The 22,437-nt window shown below is 38.3% G+C and overlaps 1 protein-coding gene across 2 annotated transcripts in view; it reads right to left on the bottom strand.

Annotated features, from left to right (window-relative positions):
* MAP3K2 (mitogen-activated protein kinase kinase kinase 2) overlaps positions 1-20,846 on the bottom strand; it is a 43,757-nt gene extending 22,911 nt beyond the window's left edge. For both annotated transcript variants that reach the window (XM_054277548.1, XM_054277549.1), the window contains exons 1-4: positions 20,767-20,846; positions 5,624-5,693; positions 3,102-3,220; positions 1,455-1,495 (exon numbers count right to left, since the gene is read on the bottom strand). In XM_054277548.1, coding sequence (XP_054133523.1) covers positions 1,455-1,495; positions 3,102-3,220; positions 5,624-5,627 — 164 coding nt within the window. In that variant the 5' untranslated portion in view covers positions 5,628-5,693; positions 20,767-20,846. The remainder of the gene's footprint in view (positions 1-1,454; positions 1,496-3,101; positions 3,221-5,623; positions 5,694-20,766) is intronic.
* Positions 20,847-22,437: the final 1,591 nt, after the last annotated feature.

Here is a 22,437-nt window from a genome sequence, read left to right as displayed (position 1 = left end):
TCACTGTAGCTAACATTTTGGGCAGCAAGCCTGCAACTCTACCCATCACACTACATACTCTTTTGAACAAAGTGCCACATTCACCACTGAAAGCAAGTCTGGAATCACTTCTCTTTTTCACTTCCTTTCTTAAAAACTAGTGAGAAAGCCATTGCATAACTTTTCTTCCCTGCATGATTTCTTTCCTTGATCACTAGAGCTACATGCTCGGGCAAACCAACGTATTGTAACTCATGCTGAGCAATGAGCCTAGGCTGCCCAGAACCCCTGGGCAAGCAGGCTGAAGTCACCTGGGGCACTTCATCACAGACCTGGGTTAATGAGCATAAAAACCTGGGAAAGGGATATTTCCATGCACTTACTTTATGCTTGTATTAATATTGAACTGGTTAACTTAGTCCATTGTGAAACTGAAATATGATGAATAGCAAAATGCACCGTCTGTGCAGACTGGCAGCATGTAAACATTTTTCTGTTTTTAAATTCATGCTTCCTCTTACTTCACTAGAAATTGTTAGGTAGATGAGACCTCAATTCTCAAAACTTTCAAAAAAACATATTCCCTCCAAATTATATAGAGAACTCAATCATTACTGATGCACCTCTACATGTGATGTCCAGAGAGTCACACTAAGGGCTGCCCAGAACTAGTATAGGGTTTATTGAAGCAAATTATTTAAAAAGAATTTAATATTTCTCTTGAGAAATAGCATGCCCAGGATATTACTTCCTTTTTTGTGTAAGTATTTTCAAAGATCTTATTCTATCATAATTTGTCTATCAGTAGAATGAAATCTGATACTTTCAGAGACAGGCAAAATGAATTGTCAACAAACCAGTTCTGGATGGAATTATACATCCAATTCTGTAAAAGCTTTTGAGCAGACACCAGAGAAGAGATTATATATAGACAGATGTTTGTATACTTTAGCAGGTGGATCATCCACCTCTCATAAACAAAATGTAAATAAATTTTAACTGATTAAATGAAAACAATTTGAGTCTAATAAATTTTCCTCTTACAGTTGTCAGACTGGCAACCCTGAAGTAAAATCCAACCTCCTCCTCTGGGTATTACAGTAAAAATAAATTATCACACATTTATTACACACACAATGAAGGACAAAAATATATTTTCTGGTCTACTCAAACTTGCGATCTATTTTAAAAACTTAAGTAATTATACAAGACTACAAACATCTATCTGAAGTGTAACCAAATGAAGGATACTACATTGGACATAGTCACAGTATGATATTTAGGTGTTTGCATAATTAGAAGCCAGATTTTAAACATTTTAAACAGTAAATTCCCTCTATATTGTGTTCATAAAAATTAAATTTAAGCTCAAACAAAAAATCTTAGAGATCTGAAGCACTTCAAACTGTTAATCTGATACTTTATGACAGGAGCATAACAAAACCATAAACAAAGAGACAAGACTGTTTCTTTACCTTTTTTCACCTCGATGCTCAAATTTGACTCTAACATCATTCTGTAAGAAAAGAGATAAGGGAATCACTATGAGTTTGTTATTACCTCTTTTGATGAAGTCAATGAACTCCAATAGTTCTACACTAGAACTAAATTCCATATTAATTTTCTGTCCTTTCCAATACATCAAGTATTTTAATAAGCTACATCTGCTGAGGTCCATGACAGAGGCTTAAAGAGTTCAAAACCAAAACATGTTAAAAATAACTTATAGTGTTAAAGTACAAAAACTTATTTGGAAGTGCAATGAATGCTTTTGTAAATAAACACATTATTTTCTATCAATACATGTTAATATTATAACATATTTATGACTTCAAATTTAATGTGGATGTGGTTACCAAATAATTCTGTATCTTGAACAGGCATATGGATTTAGCTATCAATAACATGTTTGTGAGTACACTTTGCAGCTGAGAGTTCCAGGCCTAAGAAACATATCTTGTTGCATAAGCATTACCATAGAAACCCAGGCACACAATTAAGCCAGCAGTCATGCAATACATCTCCCAATAACCATCTCTGTATATACTTGCAGTTAACAAAAAATAACATTGCTTTGCAAAATCATAACTTTAGTAATCAAATTGTATTAGCAACTATTGCAGGAAAAACAATAATGCATTCAACCACAAAGTTGATCGAAGTAACAGTGTTTCATCTTCCAAAAGAACTGATTTTCATATGATTACTTTCAAAATCCACAAACTGAAACAGTGATAAACATTTCTTCTAGCTTTCTAAACACAGATTATACTCAAATCATTTTGGATCATATGTGCATGTTACCACAACATCTAAAGTCACAGCTCAGATGTGAGTTTCAAGACAGTAGCAAAGCACCACAGTGTTACAGACTGAACTCTAACAACTTTTAAAGCACAGAATCAAAATTATGTAGACATTTGGCTTTGACAGTTTAAGAGCCAAATATATCCAAAAATTTTCATTTTTAAAAGGTTAAATTAACACAAACTGAAGTTTATTGAACTGTAAATTAAGGATCAAATCAAATAAACATACAGTTAACTCAATTTAGGTAGAAGTCTACATCCTCTCCTAATCTCTCCATATAGTAGTTCAAACCTATCAATTAAGTATTTACTACTTTTCTATTTGTGTTCAGTATCTACAGAAAAAACTGCAGCTGAAAAGAACTCTTATTTCCAGCTGCATGAACAAGAAATTGAGGCAAAAGATGCAGTGAAAGACTTTAAGCATATTTCTGCTGCTGAACTGACACTCTTTCTTGGTATGATATAGGTGACATTTGGGTAATCTACTAAACCTATAGAATTATTCCTTGATATTTCAAAATAGTATAGTTCCAATATAATAATAACAACAAATATAAAATCACTTTACATGTGGTGTAAATACCTCTATAATCTTCAATTTGCTTACTTAAGCACACACCATGATCTGTTCTGAAATGCCACCATTTCATTTTGCTGTTAATATAAGAATATGAACAAAGAAAATGGCAGCACACGTGGGAGACTAATAGCTCATTCTGGTATGCTCACTGGTCTGGCAAGCAAAATAATTACAGAAGTCCCAGCAGGACACTCCATGTTCAGTACATTGGTGAGGACATTGAAGATTACCTGTTTTTTAGGGGAAGATGACTTTGGTTTTCCTGTTTCTTGCTGGGGCAATACAGGACGACTGGCCTTATGAAGCACAGCCAAATCCTGCATGATTGAATTCAAAGCTTGCTGCTCATCTGCTCAGAGAAAAAGACCAGACAAGTGTAAAAGACTGTTACTTTTGAGGGCACTACTCTCTCATTTCACAATTAGGCAGGCATTAGTCTAAAATCTAGGAGTCTGCATTACACTTCAATAAATTACACTTCATAAACACCAATTTTAAAAAAAATTGTTGCCACATTGTAAACATTTTTATTTTATTTATCATTAACAGTGCTTAAGGAAATAGCTTAATCAGTAACCTCAATTCAATAACAAGTTTAAAAAAACTGAAGTCATAACAAAGATTATACTTTAAACAGCTGCAGGCTGTATTAATACGAGAAAGGGGATGCAGGAGAAAGCCTTGCCTATTTCAATTCAAACAATATCCATAGATGAGATAAAATATCCATTTTATCTTTCCATAAAATAAAGAATAAAAAGCAAGTTCTTTTGAACTATTTCTCCTCTGTCCTGAACAGGTATGATCATGCCCATGAGAGGCATACACAAACTCCCACATGAACACCTCAACTGCCTGAGCATCAGCTGATAGCCCATGGAGCATTATAAAAATCCAAAACAAAAACATCAACACAACAAAAACAATAAACAAACCAAAAATAAAACACCACAGAACTTTTCCAGGACTGAAAATACAGAGGACTTTAGGGCTTAAAGGAAGAATTCACATGGACAATCAGAAGCTTCGAACCCAGGGGATAATTTAGGGGCAGGAATGCATAAATTAGGTTCAAAGTGACAAAAAAAATCCTAAATCCTGACAATCTGCTGCAGCTGTGATGTCCTGATGTCTTGATAGACAAAATCTGCCCCAGAACTGGGATGTTCCTTTAGACAGGAAAGTGCTTCGGAGCTCAAAAGTCTGTACATCCATCACTAAGAGTAATTTATTTCTAATATTTTATATTAATTCCTTGCTACAGCAATAGTAGTGCACTCAGCATGTATCTAGAACACTGGACAACAAAATTTATCTCCAGAGGTGTTGACTGTGTGCCTTCATGCTCCTTCACAATGGATATGCTTGTTGAAGAATTCATTGCTAAATGCTATGATTTACAAAGAACTGGATTTCTCAAATATGGACCTGAGAAAAGCTCAGCATTAAAAGCAGCAAGCAAGCATCCCAAATATTCAGCAACAACGAGAATTCCTTCATTCTATTAAAATATAACCAAATATATTTATCATATAAAGAAATTTAAGTGCTCTAATTTAAAAGATTCCTTATAGAATGGAAGGCTGGTCTGAAAATGAGTAACTTTGATCATCACTCATGCTGTCATTATTCATAACTCTACTAAGATATGGAAATCTACAACAGCAAGTTTTACCAGCAATATTTAATAGCAAAACTAAAGGTGTTCTTGCAGCTCAGCTATTGATTTCTCACACTAAAACACACTTCAAAATTTGCCACAATTAAAACAGCTGAACTATTTTATTGTGTTATGGCCCATTCCAGTGCTCAGCAATGCAAAAGAGAAAATAATGCTTTAGCAGTTCGTTGGAGTTTCCAGTGGTTACTGGATTGGATATTTTATACAAAGGAAACCAAAGTACTCTGGCAAAGCATCTAAAGTTACTAAATATCCAATATGACTCAACAATCATTTCTCACACAAAATGTCAGAAATCTGAAGAGTGCTGTATTCCTAGATTGAGCAACTTTTATTATTAAGCATAAGGTTAGGAAAAATTGACAAAACATTAGTAGATAAACAAAGGCAATACGAAAATGCGTGTGGTGTGGTTGGTTTGTTGGGATTTTCTGGAGAGGGAGCGCCAAGAAATTATTACAATAACAACATGGTGAACTCACTAAAAACACACAGCTTGAAAAACTGACATACAATTTAAAGTAATACAAATGTGCCACATAAGTAGAACAAGTCAAACCATCTGCACAGAGGTGGCTTGGCACTGTCATGACACAAGGCAGTAAGATAAAACTCTTATATGTAGATTTTATGTTTTGAGTTTGATTCTAACACCCATCACCACTAAGAGCACAGTAAGTATTGCTCAGTACTCTAATACCATGAATGTAAATTTCCTAAACTTGAATCTGTAAGTACAGCTGAAGACAAACACCTTTTATTTCACATACAAGAACTGTGAACGTGGAGCTGAATGCGATGTTGTGTTTATGACTTTTTGTTTTGTTTGCCCTCAGCACTGCAGTTTTAGAATAAAAAAAAATGAGGGAAAAGTACTACATTATACGGAAGGAGGAAAACCAACCAAACAAACAAAAAAAACCCCAAAAAACCACAAAAGGAATATTTTCAACACTAGTGAAGCTGCTGAACATTGACTTTCATATATAGATGTTACAATATGTTAAACAGCCAAAGCATGTTTTCCAGGAATTGTAGTAAATTTTTGTGTAAGTTACACAGAAGACTTACCCATTATGGCAGTGAGTCTGAAAACTCAAACTTCAGAGAAATGGTTGCTTCATTAGCATTATTTTATTTCCTAAAAAGCAAAACCAAAACCCCACAATTACTAAAGTTGTCAAAGCCATATAAAATGGTCAACTTTTCATTGTTTATAGGCAGTTCTTCTAAGATTCTACATAGCAAACTCACAGATAAACTACAAATAAGCTTGCATAAGACACATATTATATGTGGAGAAAACAGCTTTTGCATCCCCAAGAGTCCAAAAAATCAGAACATCTATTACATGATTTCCTATGCTGTGTTTTTTGTATCAGCAGTTGTCTTGGAGAATCTTCCAAAAAATTATTCACTTAAAGTGCTTATTAAACATCTTTTTAATTCTGTATTTGATCAAACTGTCTTAAAATGAGAGCTAATGTAATTTTCATTAAAATGTCTGTTTTAATTAGCTGTCAATACATTAAACATAACAATGTATTTCATGATTTTAGATGAGGCGCTTCTGTAATATTTCTTTGTAAGTGTTTCAAAGAAATACAGTAGTTCTGTGAGGCTTTTTAAATCTTCTACCACACCTGAAGACAACAAAACCAACTTATATCTCCAAACAAAAATATCCCAGATATTCTTCCTCAACCTAGCTGAAAAAAGCCAAACTTGGAAGCTGAAGATATTTGAGCTTAAGGGCTCACATAGGGCTGAAGAAAAAAACACTTCCTTCAAGTTCCTCCAGCTACAACAACTCATTCTTTAGCCTTGATTTGTGATATGTCTCACTAGAACATAAGCTAATAAGTAAGCATCCATTTATTTTCCCCATCACTTCTTTATTCCTTAAAGAAAAAAAAACCTTAAGAAAATTAAATTTATCTGAATAAATTATGTTTCTTATTTTATCGCCCCTTTTAACCAAAATTCTCAGTTCAAATACAAAGTATAATCAGTGACCTTAACAACCTTTGTGTTAGCATTTAATGTTACTTTAAAAATAAGCTAACAACATTAAAATTTCAATTAGAAACATGACTCAGACCCAATTTTATTAAGACCTCTATGAATTCGCCTTGTGAAATGGAAAAAGACTTCTGTTTTTAACTGATCATTTTCACAATGATTATAACAACAGGGTGGTTGTGGAGAGTGACTAAAAATAAGATAACAAAATTCAACATTTTTCAAAGAAGTCTATATAAATTCAGTAAAAAGCATACCCTAATCCCTAGCTGCAAAGCAGCACAAGCGTAACACACACACAAGAGTAGATTACAATCCAAGACAAAAAAAAACGGAAGCAAAAACAAAAAATTGAAATTCGGAGAAAGACTCAGGAGAAGAAAAGGCCGCAAACACAAAGAGCAGATGCAAAGGTAGAATAAAATTATGTCAAGGTCTTGCAGAGAGACACAAGCAGCCTGAATTTGAATGTAATTAAAGAAGGGATGGCAGGGTGAATTTCAAAAAGATGTTTGCTACACTCTTATCACATCATCAAAGAAGAATATCCTAGCAACAGCATTTTGTATATAAGGGTGGAGAGATGCTGATTCATATTCATGATTCACTTCCCACCAGCCACCTTCCAAAGTCTGGAAGTCTTTCAAAATCTGAGAAAGCTAAAAACAATTTCCAAGAATCACCTGGATATTTTCTTTCCTCGGTGGCCTTGTCAATGCAAATGAAACAAAGCCTGAGGACAAGTAAGCCGTGCTGATGATGCAGCTGTTTCAGACACCCTGAGCTAATTGCCCATTCTCACACACTTCTATAATAACCAGACACAGTTCCTCTCAGTTACTAAATCAAGAAGAAAAAAACCCAGCGAAGCAAGCAATCTAGTTTATCCTGACTTAGTAAGGAATCCAGACTTACACAGGAAGACTTTACCTACATAGAAAGGTGCTTCACACTTTCAGAGTCCAAACCTGTTGCATACTGTGGCAAGAATCTCAAGGATATCAATTCCCTCCACCAAAATAAATGAGTGCAAAGATAAATGTTTTCCAACCCTTACAGCAAAGCCAAATGACATAATGTGAACTCAAGATACGAAAGATGCACTGTGATTATTTCAATCACAGCTAAAGATTAAATCTGACTTACACTGTATTAGACACAAGCAAGTTAAACCAAGACAATAGAAAAGCAGTATCTGCTTGCACTGCTATTCAGAGAGACATTTGTCTGTAACACATGAAGCAAAAAGAGCCAAGTAAAAATGAAGAGTGAGCATTTACAGGTGATTTTTCAGACTGTAGAATGGACAATCGGAATATCAAGTAAGACTATAAAATTTTATTTCATAGCAAGAAGAATGAGCCAGATAAAATGGTTTTACTCTAAAAATGTTATTCTTAAACAATCAAATGCTTGGTCTCACACAACCAACATCCTATAAATCACAGCAGGCAAGGCTGACAAAACCTCAAGTGATCACCTAGTCAAACACACCAACTTAACCTTTCACCACAATAATATGCAGCACTGCTTGTTAAGGTTTTTATTTAAAAAAAATAAACACAGTATCTGTGAACAAGACAAAGAGTAATACCTAAATCTGAATTTCTGTAGCATTTTTCATAGCTCAAAGCAACTGCTGGCATAAATAACAATAACGATACTACATGGTGTGGTGAGCATAGAAGTCAGTATTGTTACAAGACATCAGAAGGTAACTCCACAGAAATGAACATAAAGAAGAGGATTGTATATGGACATACACACAAATGAACACTGGACAAAAAGCCAGCCTTTTCAAAGAATATGAAAGCAGCAGCAGTAGCACAAAATCACAAATGACACAAAAAAAGAGAATTGAAGATCAGTAATGAGAAAAAGCTGAACAGTAACACATCAGATGTGAGATCAGCTTTAGAAAAACTTGGATCTTTAACATTTTGTAATAATACATTAAAAACGCATTCACAGGGAAAGCAGATAAGGGAGAAAAGAGATTAAAAGATTAAATCAAAAGCCAATGATACATTGCTAAATTCAGGTAACATTTGGAAAATAAAACCATAATAATAAATTATGTAAAACATAGCAAATGCCTTGATTTCAAGGTTTACTGCCAAGCAAAATATGTCTTCTTGAAATAATTACAGATTAGTTAACAGAACTACCTGCAGCAATCACCCTACTTAGGTTTTTTCAACATATTTGGCTAAATATCACATACTTATTTGCTTTAAAACCTGAATTAATTAACAGGAAGTCCAGCTGATGGACTAAAATAAAAGAAATCCATATTCCTACTTGGCAGAAAACTCCAACGAACATGATTCCCACTGCAGGCCCCTGGAGATCAACAATGATCAGGCAGGCACAATGAAATAGAAAAGGTAAGGTTTAAGGAAATTACCTGAATCATGTCTGAAAACAGTTGCAGTCCAGGAAAATGTATTTAAATACCATTAAGTGTTTTAAATACATATAATAATTTACTGCGGTTACTCCCCATTTATTATTAATTAAAAATAATACTAAACACTTTAAAACTGAGATGAACTATGTTTATGATACTAAAATTCACAGGACTGCTTTCTGAACTTCTATACTCCCTGCAACCAGGAGAGCACCACCCACAATTAGAAGCTGTATTCCATGCAAGTCTAAATACTGTGGTTTATTACATTTACTCAGTAATGTTTTTGCATTGAATGCATTTTGACATAAAGACAATCATTTAGGCAATTGGAAAAAAGGTTGCAGCCACAAGATTGGACAGTCTTAGCAAGAAACAATTGAGAAAAATTATTAAATCACAATGTAATTACCTAACATAGGTGCAATACACATTAAAGTGGCATAGTGAAATCCTTGTGTGTATAAAAATGCAGTGAATGCAGAAGCCATCTTGCTTCTGCACATAACCTGCAGGCACAATGCTCTGTGCACACTGCACGTGTGGGATGGCTGAAGCATCACAATCTCTGTGGCTGGCACAGAGCTATCAGGTGTCTCTACAATCAGCAGACTTGTGATTTCTTACACTGAAGATTTTAAAAATCTTCCTGGCAAGCAAAAGAAAAGTGAGTTAATGTCTCACTGAGCCCACAGGAGCATGCAGACTTACCTCATCTATACAGATTCAGACATGATTTGGTATCTATTTTATGAAAAGAATGGTTACTAGCTGTACTCTATTTTGAGTTCAATTTAATACACAAACAAAAAAAGTAACAAAAATCTTCAAACCAATAAAACAGACCAGAAGATTGCATAAAAATCAATATCTATGGATGGTGCCCTCCCAGTTCCAGGAAGAATAAAACCTCAAAAATCAGTGCTGTCAGTTCAGGCACCTTAAATGCAGCTCTCACTCAAATTACCTAGGGAACCAGATTTCAGAATTAACTGAAGGACCCAATGTGCCCAGTGACAATAGCAAAATTTCATTCAGATTAAATCTTTAGTTCCTGCTGTTCAATAAACTGTAATTTGACAGAGTCATGTAACATTTATCAGCTTGATGAACTATGATGCTGACTTGAAAAACTTACAATGTGCTGGAAGGTTTGAGAATGTAAGGACAGAGTTTTTAAAGACTGTTCTCATAAAAAATGGAAAGCAGCAGTTCAAGATGAGTTTATACCGAAATTAGGCTTTTGAGATAAATATCTTAACACTTACAGCAATATTCACAAAGAATAACCAGAGTCTACGAAAGCTAATCTTTCTACACTTCCTTTACAGTTGACAGGGAGAGATAAGCACATTTAGAGAGTTTCAAGACACTCAAACGCAAGTTTCCTGCTTTGAATGAACCTCTTCTTTCCAAGTAGTATCAAGAGCCTCTATTAGCTAACCCTTTGTAGGCCTGTTCCATTTCAAGTACAGCAAAAAGATAAGACTGTAATTGGCCTCAAACAAAAAAACATCTACTTTCCTCAACAAGATCTCTTTCCTCACCTAATTCAAGTTTTACAGAACTTCTCTATTTCCTGTATCTGTCATTGCAGCCAAAGCACTTGACAGCTCATTCCTCAACCTAACTGAACAATTACTTTGTTGATACATCAAGCAAATCTTCCTTGAAAGTGATGATGCTTTCATAAGATCTGTTCATAATTTTTAAACTTAAAAATGTTAAATTGAGGAAGGGTCACAGCAGCTGAAACTTGCAGACAGGCACCACAGCGACACCTTGCAAAATATATGTTAGTGCTACCAATTTTGCAACAGAACCTACTGGCTCATTCTCCAGTGTGAGTGAATGACTGCTCATTCTCCTCTCTTATCCAGGACCAGACTTTCTCACAAAGATGTGTCAAAAAGCAACAGACACAATTCACTGGGCTACACATAACTGCATCACTGCCTCCAGAGCACTCTGACATCTTGCAAATTTATCACAACCACCATGGTGGAAAGCCCCAGCACCACAACACAAACATTCCTTACTATTAGCTGGGCTATTCACATCATAAAATCACAGTTGTATTACTGTATTAAGGCTAACTCAATATATTAAGATAACATTGGAGTGTCGACAAACACACAATAAAACACTTCTGTGATGCTTGTAACTTTATCCTAATTTACTATCTTACATTAACTGAGTAGCTGCATAGAAGGCGTCTCAAACAAAATAAGTGTATGAAATTTTTAGACTCTAGAATCCCATGAAGCATGCACTACAGTGAGTGAATATGAGGTAGATTTAGGTGCTTCTGTGTCTCCTTCCAAAAATCTCAAGTGGTGCTCTTGGCTCAGCACTTATCACTGCCATTTGGAGCCCTTATGCTGAAGCTGTCATGAAGGGCACCAATATTTGTTTTTCTTCAAACTTTAGACTAACAAGTCAAAATCCTTGTGAAGAAGGGGTAAAGGTGTTACAATGAAAACCATCCCTCACTACAAATGTAGCTGCTTGTGCTCTATCCAAGGTCCTACAGGAAGACAACTGTTTGGAGGGGGTTTTGTCCAACAGAGAATTAACAGCACACACCCTAAAAGAATACAGGTTAGCTTTCATCAAGATGACCAGTTCAGCCAAAGAACTAAATGTACACAGTACAAATGTAATCCTACCAGCACTGATGATTCCTGCAACCATCACTACTCTAAGAATGGAAGACCATGCTACAACCAGCGACAAATAAATGGATTTTAAGAGTAATCACTCACTAAAAGAGTAAACCGTATCACAAACCACTTGTATCAGCAATATTCTATGAGCAAAAATAAAGTACATTAGAAAAAAATACAGTGTTCCAGCAGTTACTGAGTATTGCAAACAACTGCAGCATTTCAATTAATGTACAAGAGTGATTGCACACAAATCTTCAGTCAGATATGGCTTTTGAGGACATACAGAAAAAAGCACCTCCTTAAACTCCAGTAACTAGCTCTATCCTTTTCACTTAACCTTCCAGTTTTGTGACTGTGATGGGTTGAAATACAAACTTTTTGGGAAATAAGCCAGACAAATAACCCCACTCTCCATTTCTACACCTAGTTTTAATACCTACCTTCAGGTACTGAAACTGCAAAGCTTTGTTTTTCTTCAGTCTAACAGTCATATTTGGAGGACAGAATGGAGGACAGAATCCTTCATTCAGAGCAAAACTCAACTATTTTGAATTTGCAGCAGTTGAGAGTTTAAATCACAGCTGCAAATCACATCACCATTTCAAATCAAGTACCAAAAAAAATTAACACAAGGATACATATGAGCCTTTTTGATCAATATGATCCACCTGGCATTTTGCTGTGACGCCAGGAAGAACCGAATTTAAGTCTCCAAGGACATTTCTGTGTCTCCAGCATGAAGACAGCTCAGTCTCAATTACTCTCCATCTTCAAATTTTTCAAGACATAAAGGAGAAATTGCCCTCAGTGAACAGTCTTTGTTATACACTTACTCATTCCTCAAAGCACAGTTCTTCCTGCTCACTACTCAAGGCAGTGATACATTGAGGAAATCCAGAGTACAGTAATACAACTATGATTTTTCTCATCTTCTGCTGCCTTGCTGAAATGTTTTCCCACTCCCATGACGCACCAGCACCTGGAGCTTCTGCCTAAAATGCATTTCCTGGCTCATACTCAATTCTTCCTCATTAAGTACCCCACGTGCTCTTCTCATCGTAATTCAAATTAGCTTTGCACATTCAATCAGACTGTTCCTTCATTTTTTTCTATCCTCACAACAAATATAAAATGCAAAAAACCCCTCATAATATGCTAGCATGGAATATTTAAGTACATAAGACATTGATGAGCCATACAGATTTTCAACACACCATAGAAAAAATATCCCTGAATCCATCTCCAATTCAAGGATAAAACATGCAACAACAAATAGCAATGAATTGAACCAGGGTGCCCCAGGTACAGACAGACTCTTACACTTGGAACTGTACAGAGAGCTCAGTGACACCATCAAGAAGACAGGTAAGTGTGTAATGATTATACACTAATGGAAACTGTAAAAACCATGTGCACATGCACAGCTAACACATCATATGCAAAATCCAAACATTCTTTTACATGACTCTGCAGCATTTTTGTAGCAAGCAGGTCTCACTGCATAGGTCTAAACAGACAAATTTATAAGTTTTTACCCACATGCAGTAGGCACTGCGTTTTCAACTAGATGAATCGCAGAGGCTAAAACACTAAGAGTGCTAAGTGGTCAAGTGCACAAACTCCTCATCACTTTACACTTTGATCTTTAGCTCCCTGTGAATCAAAAAAAAAAAATCATAACTCAACCCAAACCTTCATAATAACATTTAAACCAAAATGTAAAAATAGAAACCTAGGTTTGCCAAAACACTCCAGAATGAAATGCAAAGACACAAAGACAACACAAGGTTTCCTTCTCGCACCTGAAGCACCACAGCCCTTAGCAGTGGGTACCAAATGATGAGGACTACGATGCTTCATTATTGTACTTTTCCCTCAAGTGATAAAAATGTAAAAACCTTCATAAATAGAGCTAATAAGGAAAACTAACTACAGTTCTAGAGAAAGGATTACTATGCCTGTGCCCACTTCTATCTATCTGCTTTAAGAAAACTGCTAAGGTTGCATTTGTGTCAAGACAGTAGTGCTGCTTGTCTACACCAACTGCTGCTGTCCAGCTGAACCTTAATGACAAGCAGGAGATCTGGAGCCAACAGATGATCCAGCTGAAAAGATTTTACATTTTAATTAATAATCAGCCTAACTGGTTTCACATTTCTACAGTATCAAAGCCAACACAAAGAATAGAGCAAGAACTCGTGCTGGAATCAACCCTCTTGGCCACTGCACAGATCTGGATCTTTTAAAAAGGATGACATGCATAATGCAGGGATTTCAAGAAGTTACACAAGATTAAGTGTGACATATAACAAACTACAAATAATGGACATATGCATAATTGTGATGGAGCAGGGAAGAGCAGATATGGCTCTCCAAAAAGAGATCCTCACTTTTAAATCTTTGAGCACTCTGTGTATGTTTATAAAGAACTGATCTCACTAAGCATCATGGTCTACTTGGATTTATGGTGCTGGAGAAGTCTTGCCAAAGGCCTTCTTGCAGTCACAGCATAAGAAAGAAGATCTACCCTTGCATGAATAAATGGTTAAAATATAGAAGACAAAGGACAGACAGTTGTTTTCAGAAGGAAGGAGGATACCAGTGGGCCTCCACAACTGTGTGTGTTGTTCAATATATTCTAGATTACCCAAGAAACAGGAGCTTTCTAAAACTCCTATTATTTGGGAGAGCAAGGAGAGGACTGACAACAGCAGAGGTGGTGGTGTTTATCAGAGAGAGGACTGAGCAATAAGCAGTAATTACCAGCACTGACGAATGAAAGTCCAAGTTGAGTGGAAGGGAGGAAGGAGAGCAATGGTTCCAACTCTGTACATGAGAAACCAATGGGCTCTGCACTGAATACTGCCAGCACTCAGAAACAAAGCCAGTGTTAGGAATTGTGAACACAAAGTGTGAAACACATCACTGACTTTACATTTTGAGCACCATTAGTATTCCTGAGACCTTCAACTCCAGAAGAGGATGTAGCAAAGTAGGAGAAGGTACAATCAAAAGCTTTTGTTCTACGGGGGAAAAGAAATAGGCAAATTAGAACTGTTTCAATAACATTTGGGTGTGGAGAGAAAGTGATAAAGGGCTACAAAATTGTACAATGAACAGAGAGCTGTATTGTAATAACACAGAGAGAATGTCCACTCTCCTCCAAAAGAAAGGTGGCACCAAAGGAATTCAGTAAAATGTTTTAAAAGTTTTAAAAAATAGTAGTTTTTACTAGAACCACTAACATACCTACAGAATTTCTTACAAAAGGATATTTGGATGCCAGACCTTTATTTAGCTGCATGCAAAAAAAGTCTGAGAAAAAAATCCAAACATTACTAGCTACCCAAAAACTACTCCAAATTTAGAATCAACCTTTACTAAAAATAATTAGGGATTGAAAGAATATTCAAGCTAAGAATGCTTACATTGTTCTCACTCTTCCATAAGCATTCATTCATGCTCATCATTGAGGGATAAATACTGAATTTTCTTTTGTTTGATTCTATAACAGATTAAGATTTTACCTAAAACTCACCAGACAGTTCACCAATAACATATAAATTTGTTTTTAAAATCTCACTCAGTATTCATGACAGTGCCAGTATCAAAAACACAGAAGTATAACAGATATTCCATGAAGGAACTTGCTGCAGCAAGGCATTCATTAAGGCAGTCATTAAGAAGTCATTACATTACCCGCATCATCCCTGCCTGAAGTTACTGTGCTTACTGCTACCAGCAGGACCAAAAACGCTTTTCTAAACCCAACTTTACACCAAGACAGTTATCATCAAGCCATTATGGAAAAAAACTCCACAATTCCCATGGGGATTTGCTATTCAAATTGAGTTTTACTTTTAAAACAAAGTCTTATGCTGGAGTTACAAAAATTGTGGCACTGCTAAAAACACACAAGTCAGTGTGACAAAACAACAATTAAATACAGGTTGAACTTTACCAGTTTTCAGCTGCTGCATTAATAAGATATTTAGGATGACAAATCTCATGCTCCTCAACAGAATGTTGTATTTATTTTAGTTTTTCTTTAGAAGTTTAACTTCTGCTTATGTCAGTGTTTTAGCTCTCTGTTATCTTTTTAAACATTATTATAAATTCAAACAGCTTGATCCAGATTTTTCCAGTTTTCAAATGTTTGTTCAAAGATGAGACTACGTGTACTTCCAGTGACATGGCATTTAAACTGTTAACATTTACAGACCTCTTGTCTAAATTATTTTAAAATAATTTTAAGGACAGGTGAGATGCAATCAACATTGACTGCTTGAATATTTCTTCCTGCAAGAAACTAAAAAAGGGACTTCTCTAGTAATCATTATTGGTGTCCATTTAAATTTTTGTGAAGAACACACTGTTGAAAGAATTGCAAAATTTGTCCCATCTGTGATCTATCAAAAATTATGGATAAAAGCATTTACATAAGTCTGATAAAATGGAGTAAAACCAGGGAACATGCTGAACACATCTGTCCCATAGCTGACTCTGCAATTCTTCCAATAAAACATGCCTACAGGATCAAAATTTCTTCTGCTACATCACTGGACCATATGACATCTCAAGATGGCAAAAGGCTGGTTCAGGTACAGTTGCACTAACAGACATTACCTCAGAAATACAATTTACTCCAAAAGACAGCACATGTACAAAACAGACCAGTGAGGTCTGTTTTGTGGAAAATGCATCTAACCCTAGGAGAACTTGTCCTCAATCCAAATTTCCTGTTGTAGAGCAGGCTTATGTTCAAAAGCCACAGGGATTGCACGAGCTGGGAAAAAGATAAGGAAGAGCAGTAAGTGCACACTCTGCTAAGTCTAAAAATGCTAAACAGAAGAAAACTAACCCAAAATAAAGACTGATTTCAATACAGTATAAGGTTATAGTCCTTGGAAAGATAATTCCAATTCATATATTGGAGTTATACTGAAGAAAGAGACAGCAGATACAACAAACACCAGTATGAGCTCCTGTGTTAGCAAACACAGGAGCCAGGAACCTGATGCTGTTGGCAAGAAAAGAAAAAAGCCCCAACAACAAAACAAAAAACAAAACCCAGCCATACCTGCAGGCATACACCCTAGAATGACATTTTAATAAGGCCACCAGGTTACTTCTGCTACTTGCAGAGTAACTTAATTACTCTGTTGCTCAAAAACTGTCTGTAGAACTTTGAAAAAGATACAGACAAATCAGTGCACAGTGAGACTGAAGAACAAACATCCTGTTTGGGCAGTTTAGTAAAGAGAAGTCTAAAATAAAAGGAGATAGAAGAAGAGTCTTCAGGTATGAAGACTTGGTGAAAAGAGCACAGAAACCATTATCCTGCATGAGTGGTAAGAGTTGGATGAGAATTAAATGGCTTAACTAGCACCAAGACACTTAACCAAGAGTTAAGTGTTAAGAAAAGCCTCCTAACAACAGCAATAGTCATATGTACCAGCTATAAATAGACCAGTGAAGAGGTGTGGTATTCCCCTCTTCTGAGTTTTTTAAGAGAAGATGAGACAAATGTCTGTCACACATGCTTTCAGCATATTTCCTTCTGCCTCTGGTGGGGGCTGACCTCATGAAATCCCTTCCTTTCTTACACATCCATCATCCAAATCAGAAACGTTCATCAGTGTTATCATACCTGAGCTTCACAAGTACAGTCTTTCCAATACAAACATCAGAAGCATATGAATTTTATTGCATTGCTGTTGTCAGATTGCTCATGTGCTTGGCACAAATCATCTCAGGAAAACAAAAAGCAGCATCTTTTACTGCTGCAGATAATCCACAAATGATGACTGGAAATACAGGAAGAGAAGCAAGTGAGAAAGATATTGTGCAGGACTCAAAGAAAAAAATGGCTGAAAACAAAGTTACAGCAAAGAAAAAATACTTTAGGCTAAAGAAAACTATTTTCCTCTCACATGAAAAACTGAGTTAAAGTATGCTGGTATATCTTAAGAAATATGCAATAATTGGAGATAGAGAAGTACACATAAGTAATACTTCACAAACAGATGGGACAAAGGCACATCTCTACAGGACTCCCTGCATTGCCAATTCCCAATGGCCAGTTTTTAAAGGAACATGTAGATACTTCTGCTTTGGTCCTGCTCAAGTAAGTCCAACTTCAAATAACCTCATTAAGATGGGCCCTAAACTGTGCCACATGTGTATTTGTGGGTCAAGTATCTCTAGAGCAGGGGTTCCCATTTCCCAGGAGAATCCCTGCAATATCACAATACAGAACTCCATCTTTCATTTCCTCATTGTCACCAATCTTCCTGCTGCTTTTAAAAGATGACATTTCAGATGCATATATTAAAACATCCCAGAAAACCCTGCAAATAAGCATGGTTAGTCTAAGAAAATGGGTTTACATAGAACCATAAACTTCATTTGTCATGCTATTAAATCAAGATGTCATGCCAAGATCCAGAAGTGAGGAGTGAATCACACATAACATGCTGAATTCTGAACACGTTCCCATGTTTCCAATGTTATTCTACAAGCTGTGTGCAATTATAACATGCATGATCTATTTTGACCTTAGCACTACAAAACACAAAATACTAAAATAGCAAAAGAAGCATTTCTTCCTAGAGAGATTTTTCTTTCTTTTCACAAAAATATCAGTGTGTTTAACAGAATTTATGGATTTTTTTCTTTTTTTTAGTTTAATACTATGTCAATTCTACTTGAGAATTCTAAAAGCTTGCATTTAGAAATTGAACTTTCAGGACAGCAAATATAATAGTCTGCCTAATTAGATAAACCTAGAGTCACTAGGCAATATACATATTTACATTAGCTTGTCAGCTATACGAAAACACATGACATTTTCTGCAAATGTATTTAAGATCTACTTAAATACATCAATCAGTCAAATTTTCATCACTCATTTCCTTTTCTCCAAAGGATATTGTTAGCAGAACAAAACATCTAAGAAGATATTACTAGAAAGTATGTTCACTACTCCAAACTAAATGGGTACCTCTCCACAGATCAGAAGACCATTGGCTGTGTGCTGTGGAAGAGGGGGAACAAATGAGGGAAATTAATCTATTATCATTCTCAGGCTGCATTTTATAAGAAACCATTACTTTTAAGTTCAGTTAGAGAGCCACTGAACAACTTCTCACAAAACCAGATTACTCAATAGTTCTCACTTAGTTTGCTGAGGTAAAAAGTCAGCCTACCTTAATACGAAAGAAAAAAATATACAACTTTAGATTGCTGAGATTTCAAAGCTTTTTTCTTCATAGTTCCCTACAAATACTTATTATTAATGACAAGGTTTTTAAAAGCAGTCATCCTGATTTGTACCCAAATATGAACAACTTCTAGGAAATTATCAGGAAAAAATGTGAAGTAAAAACTGTAACTGTGGACTAAAGTTACAGCTTGACCAACTTGTACTTGCTTTCTCCAGAGCAAACTATAACAAAACAATCTCTCCTGCATTTAGAATCACTGGGCTTTAAATTCCACAAGCCTGTGCCCTGACTGGCTTTCCCAACATTCATAGCAAAGAACCACTGAAAAAAAATTGAATGTTTATTCATTTTTACCATCAATTAATTTTATCAACATAAAGCACAAACAACACAAAAAGCTTGCCTACTGATATTGAACAAAAACATAATGCTCATTTCACCCAATGACTAAATTCTGTCACAGCTCTCTACCTAATAACATTTACTACAAAACTCCTAAGATTACCAAGCTATCTTGGAAAAAAAGATTCCTCAGACAGTTCAGAAATCTCAGCAAGCCAAGGCAAGCAGTGCAAAATCTTCTGTTTTCTTCACCTTACTCGTCTATTAGTGCCAGGTAAACCACCTGTTCAAACACCAACACAGAGCTCATCAAGGCAAACTCTACACAGGTTTTTCTTCTCAAGGAATGAGTCAATCAGACAAATGTTATCTTCCTGTTCTGCTTTATCAACATACACTAAAACCTTGGGGGGAAAAAAATCAAATTAATTATATACAACTTTGCTACTTCAATCAAATCTGGGTTCAATACGGATTGGTGGCATGATAGAACATGCAGTGTAAAGGAAACAAGAATTATACCAAGTTCTGATTTTAAAATAGATTGCTGAGGAAATCACTTATTTACAGAGTCACTGTAAGGAAAAGTACAGGTGAAAGCAGGAAAAATAGCAAAAAAAGCTCATCAATGTCCCTTCCCTTAAAAATATCCAGAGGGAATTCCACAGGAAAGAATACTTTCTAGGCTATTTGGTTAGTGAGTGCTGTGCCACGAGAGAACCCAAGATGCTGTGCACGACAAGCCTGTAGCCATTCACTCTGCTACGTCTCTGCCATATACACAGCAATACAATTCCTTAGGCCTCCAACGCTCTGCAACGTGCTGCATTGTTTAAAGAAAAGAAACGCTGTAGTTGAGAGGCATTTTCTGCGCGGACTAGAAATCCCCCTTATTTCAAGGCAGGCTTCTATTATCTTTTACCACCCTCTTAGAGGACACCGCATGATACAATACAGCTTAGAAGCTCTCAGCTGTTTCAGCGCTTTGATCTTCAGTAATGCCACAGCCAAAAACTAAAAGGAGATTTATGAAGCAAGAGCAACCAAGGGTGAAAAAAAAAAAAAGGGTAAAAAAACCCTCCCAACCTCGTGGGTGCTGCAATGCACTTCAAAAGCAACACGGGAATAAATAATCCAACATTCACTTTTTCCCCTGACAAAAACATCTCGCAGAATTTGACCTACATACCCAATTCACAGCACTACCACTGCAGAGCAATTCAAAGACGAGAAACCACAGCGGCATCAGCGAGCAATCACGGCAAGGTTCAGGGTGACACAGAAATACTCGGCAGGCACATAAAACACTTAAGACACTGCAGCGGTAATGTAAGCCAGCGACACTAGCGTGCGTCTCCCGGCACCGCAAACAACCACACCGCCGCGCAGCTCCACCTGCGCCGGGCCGGCTCCGCGCTGCCCCCGGCCCGGGCACCTCCGCGACGCCGGGCCCGCCCCGCGGCCCCGCCAGGCGCCCGGGCAAACCCGCCCCGGGGTTCCCCGCACTGGGGCCGCCCCCCGCCCGCCCCCTCCCCGCGCACCGACCTATGTCACGGCGGAGGCCGGGCGGCCGCCGGGGACCCCCCGCGCTTCCCGGCGGCGGCGGGAGCAGCCCCGGCTGGGCGGGCGGCGCGGAGGGAGCGGCCAGGATTCCGGAGCGGAGCCCACCCCCCCGGGGGAGGGGGGGAAGGGGCCCGGGGCCTGCCCGCGCCGGAGCACGGCGGGGACGGTGACAGGCGGCGCCGAGGCCGGCGCGGAAGGAGCGACGCGACTCGGCGGCGGAGAGGAGCGGGGCAGGTGCCTCGGGGCGCTGCGGCCGCGGCGGGGCCGGGCCGGGCCGGGGGTCCCGTCGGCCGTGAAGCGCCGCGGCTGCCGCTGCTGCCGCCCGCGAGCTCCGCCCCGCGCGCGCCGGGCCCCGTGACGGGCAGGGAGCGCGAGGCGTCACCGCGCGGCGGCGTCACGGCGAGGGGGCGGCGCGCGCCCGGGGGCTGCGGGGGCGCGTGCGCGCAGGGACAGACCCGGGTTCGAGTCCCGCCCGGGCCCCTCCGCGGGCTGAGGGCACCGGGGCCGTGCGGCTCCTGCCGCTCCCGGACGGGCGAGCCTGAGAGAAGCCCGGCCTAGTGCCGGTCCGCGGCTGCGGGATCGGCGCCGAGCGGGGGCAGGACGGGAAGGTGCAGCGCGGTACAGCCATTGCCATTGCTCGCTGCAACAACTCCCCCGCCCCTGCCGGGCCCCGAGCGCAGCCAGCGCTGCCGTGACTTGCCTCTCACGGGGCTGTGCGCGCTTTTAGCACAACTGAGAAGGGCGCTGTGCCGCCGTCAGGGCGCCCGTTGCTCCCCGCGCTCCGCAGGAGGCACCTGCTTCCCGCAGGAAGTCCGTGCATGCAGGGAAGAAGGATGCTACCCTCAATTAATCAGCGAGGAAGCAGTCCCTGATACGTAGCAGGGCAGCTATTCCAGCTACCCTTGCGGTCTTAAGTAACCGATGACTGTAAATAATAGCAGGGCACTGTAATTAGTTTTGTACAGATTTAACAGTAACCTCAGAGGCATGAACCATTGTGTGTGAGATGCACAAATGACCTGTGCGTGTTTAGCGGCGCCCTTTGAGACACTGCCAGGCGCGGTGTGTTCACACAGAGCCAGCAGTGACCTGTGCTGGGCACCTGACCCCGCTGCTGCTGCTGCTGCTCACATGCGTTTTTCTGGGCATGGGCTAAGAGGTATTTAACATGGAAGACATAAGAGGTTTGCAAATCCTGGACAACGTCTCAAAATCTACCCAAAACAAGGGTTGGGGGGCTACTTTGGGGTCACCCTTAACAAACCTCTGAAATAAATCTTAAACTTCTGTTCAAGTATTACGTGTAAATTTCCAGTGGGAACAACATATGAAACTAAGTAATTGCCCATTAAGGTCCATAATCGGATTATTTTGAGATCTTCAACCAAAATAGGCTGCAGAGAATGATAAAATAATATACCATCATATTTTTTAAAGGGCACTGAAGAAGACAGTGCTAAAGAGCATCTGATGAAGCACATCCAAGAAAGGCACAAGGCACTGACTCACTGATTCCATCATACAGGAGACACAGTCATCTCAAAGCTAAGACACTTTGCTCCAGACTTGGGGAAATTGTCAGTGGTGTTCACAAAACACTTGTCATGATCAAGAGTCTTTAATGGGGAAGTTAAAAAGGTGACCTTTTCTGCC

This window comes from Melozone crissalis, unplaced genomic scaffold, assembly GCF_028551555.1.
Source record: "Melozone crissalis strain CALT ecotype California unplaced genomic scaffold, PUWL_Pcris_2 ptg000023l_1, whole genome shotgun sequence".
In the NCBI taxonomy this organism is placed as follows: domain Eukaryota; kingdom Metazoa; phylum Chordata; class Aves; order Passeriformes; family Passerellidae; genus Melozone; species Melozone crissalis.
The sequence above is the reverse complement of the archived record's forward strand: the minus strand, read 5'-3'. Positions and strand labels throughout refer to the sequence as shown.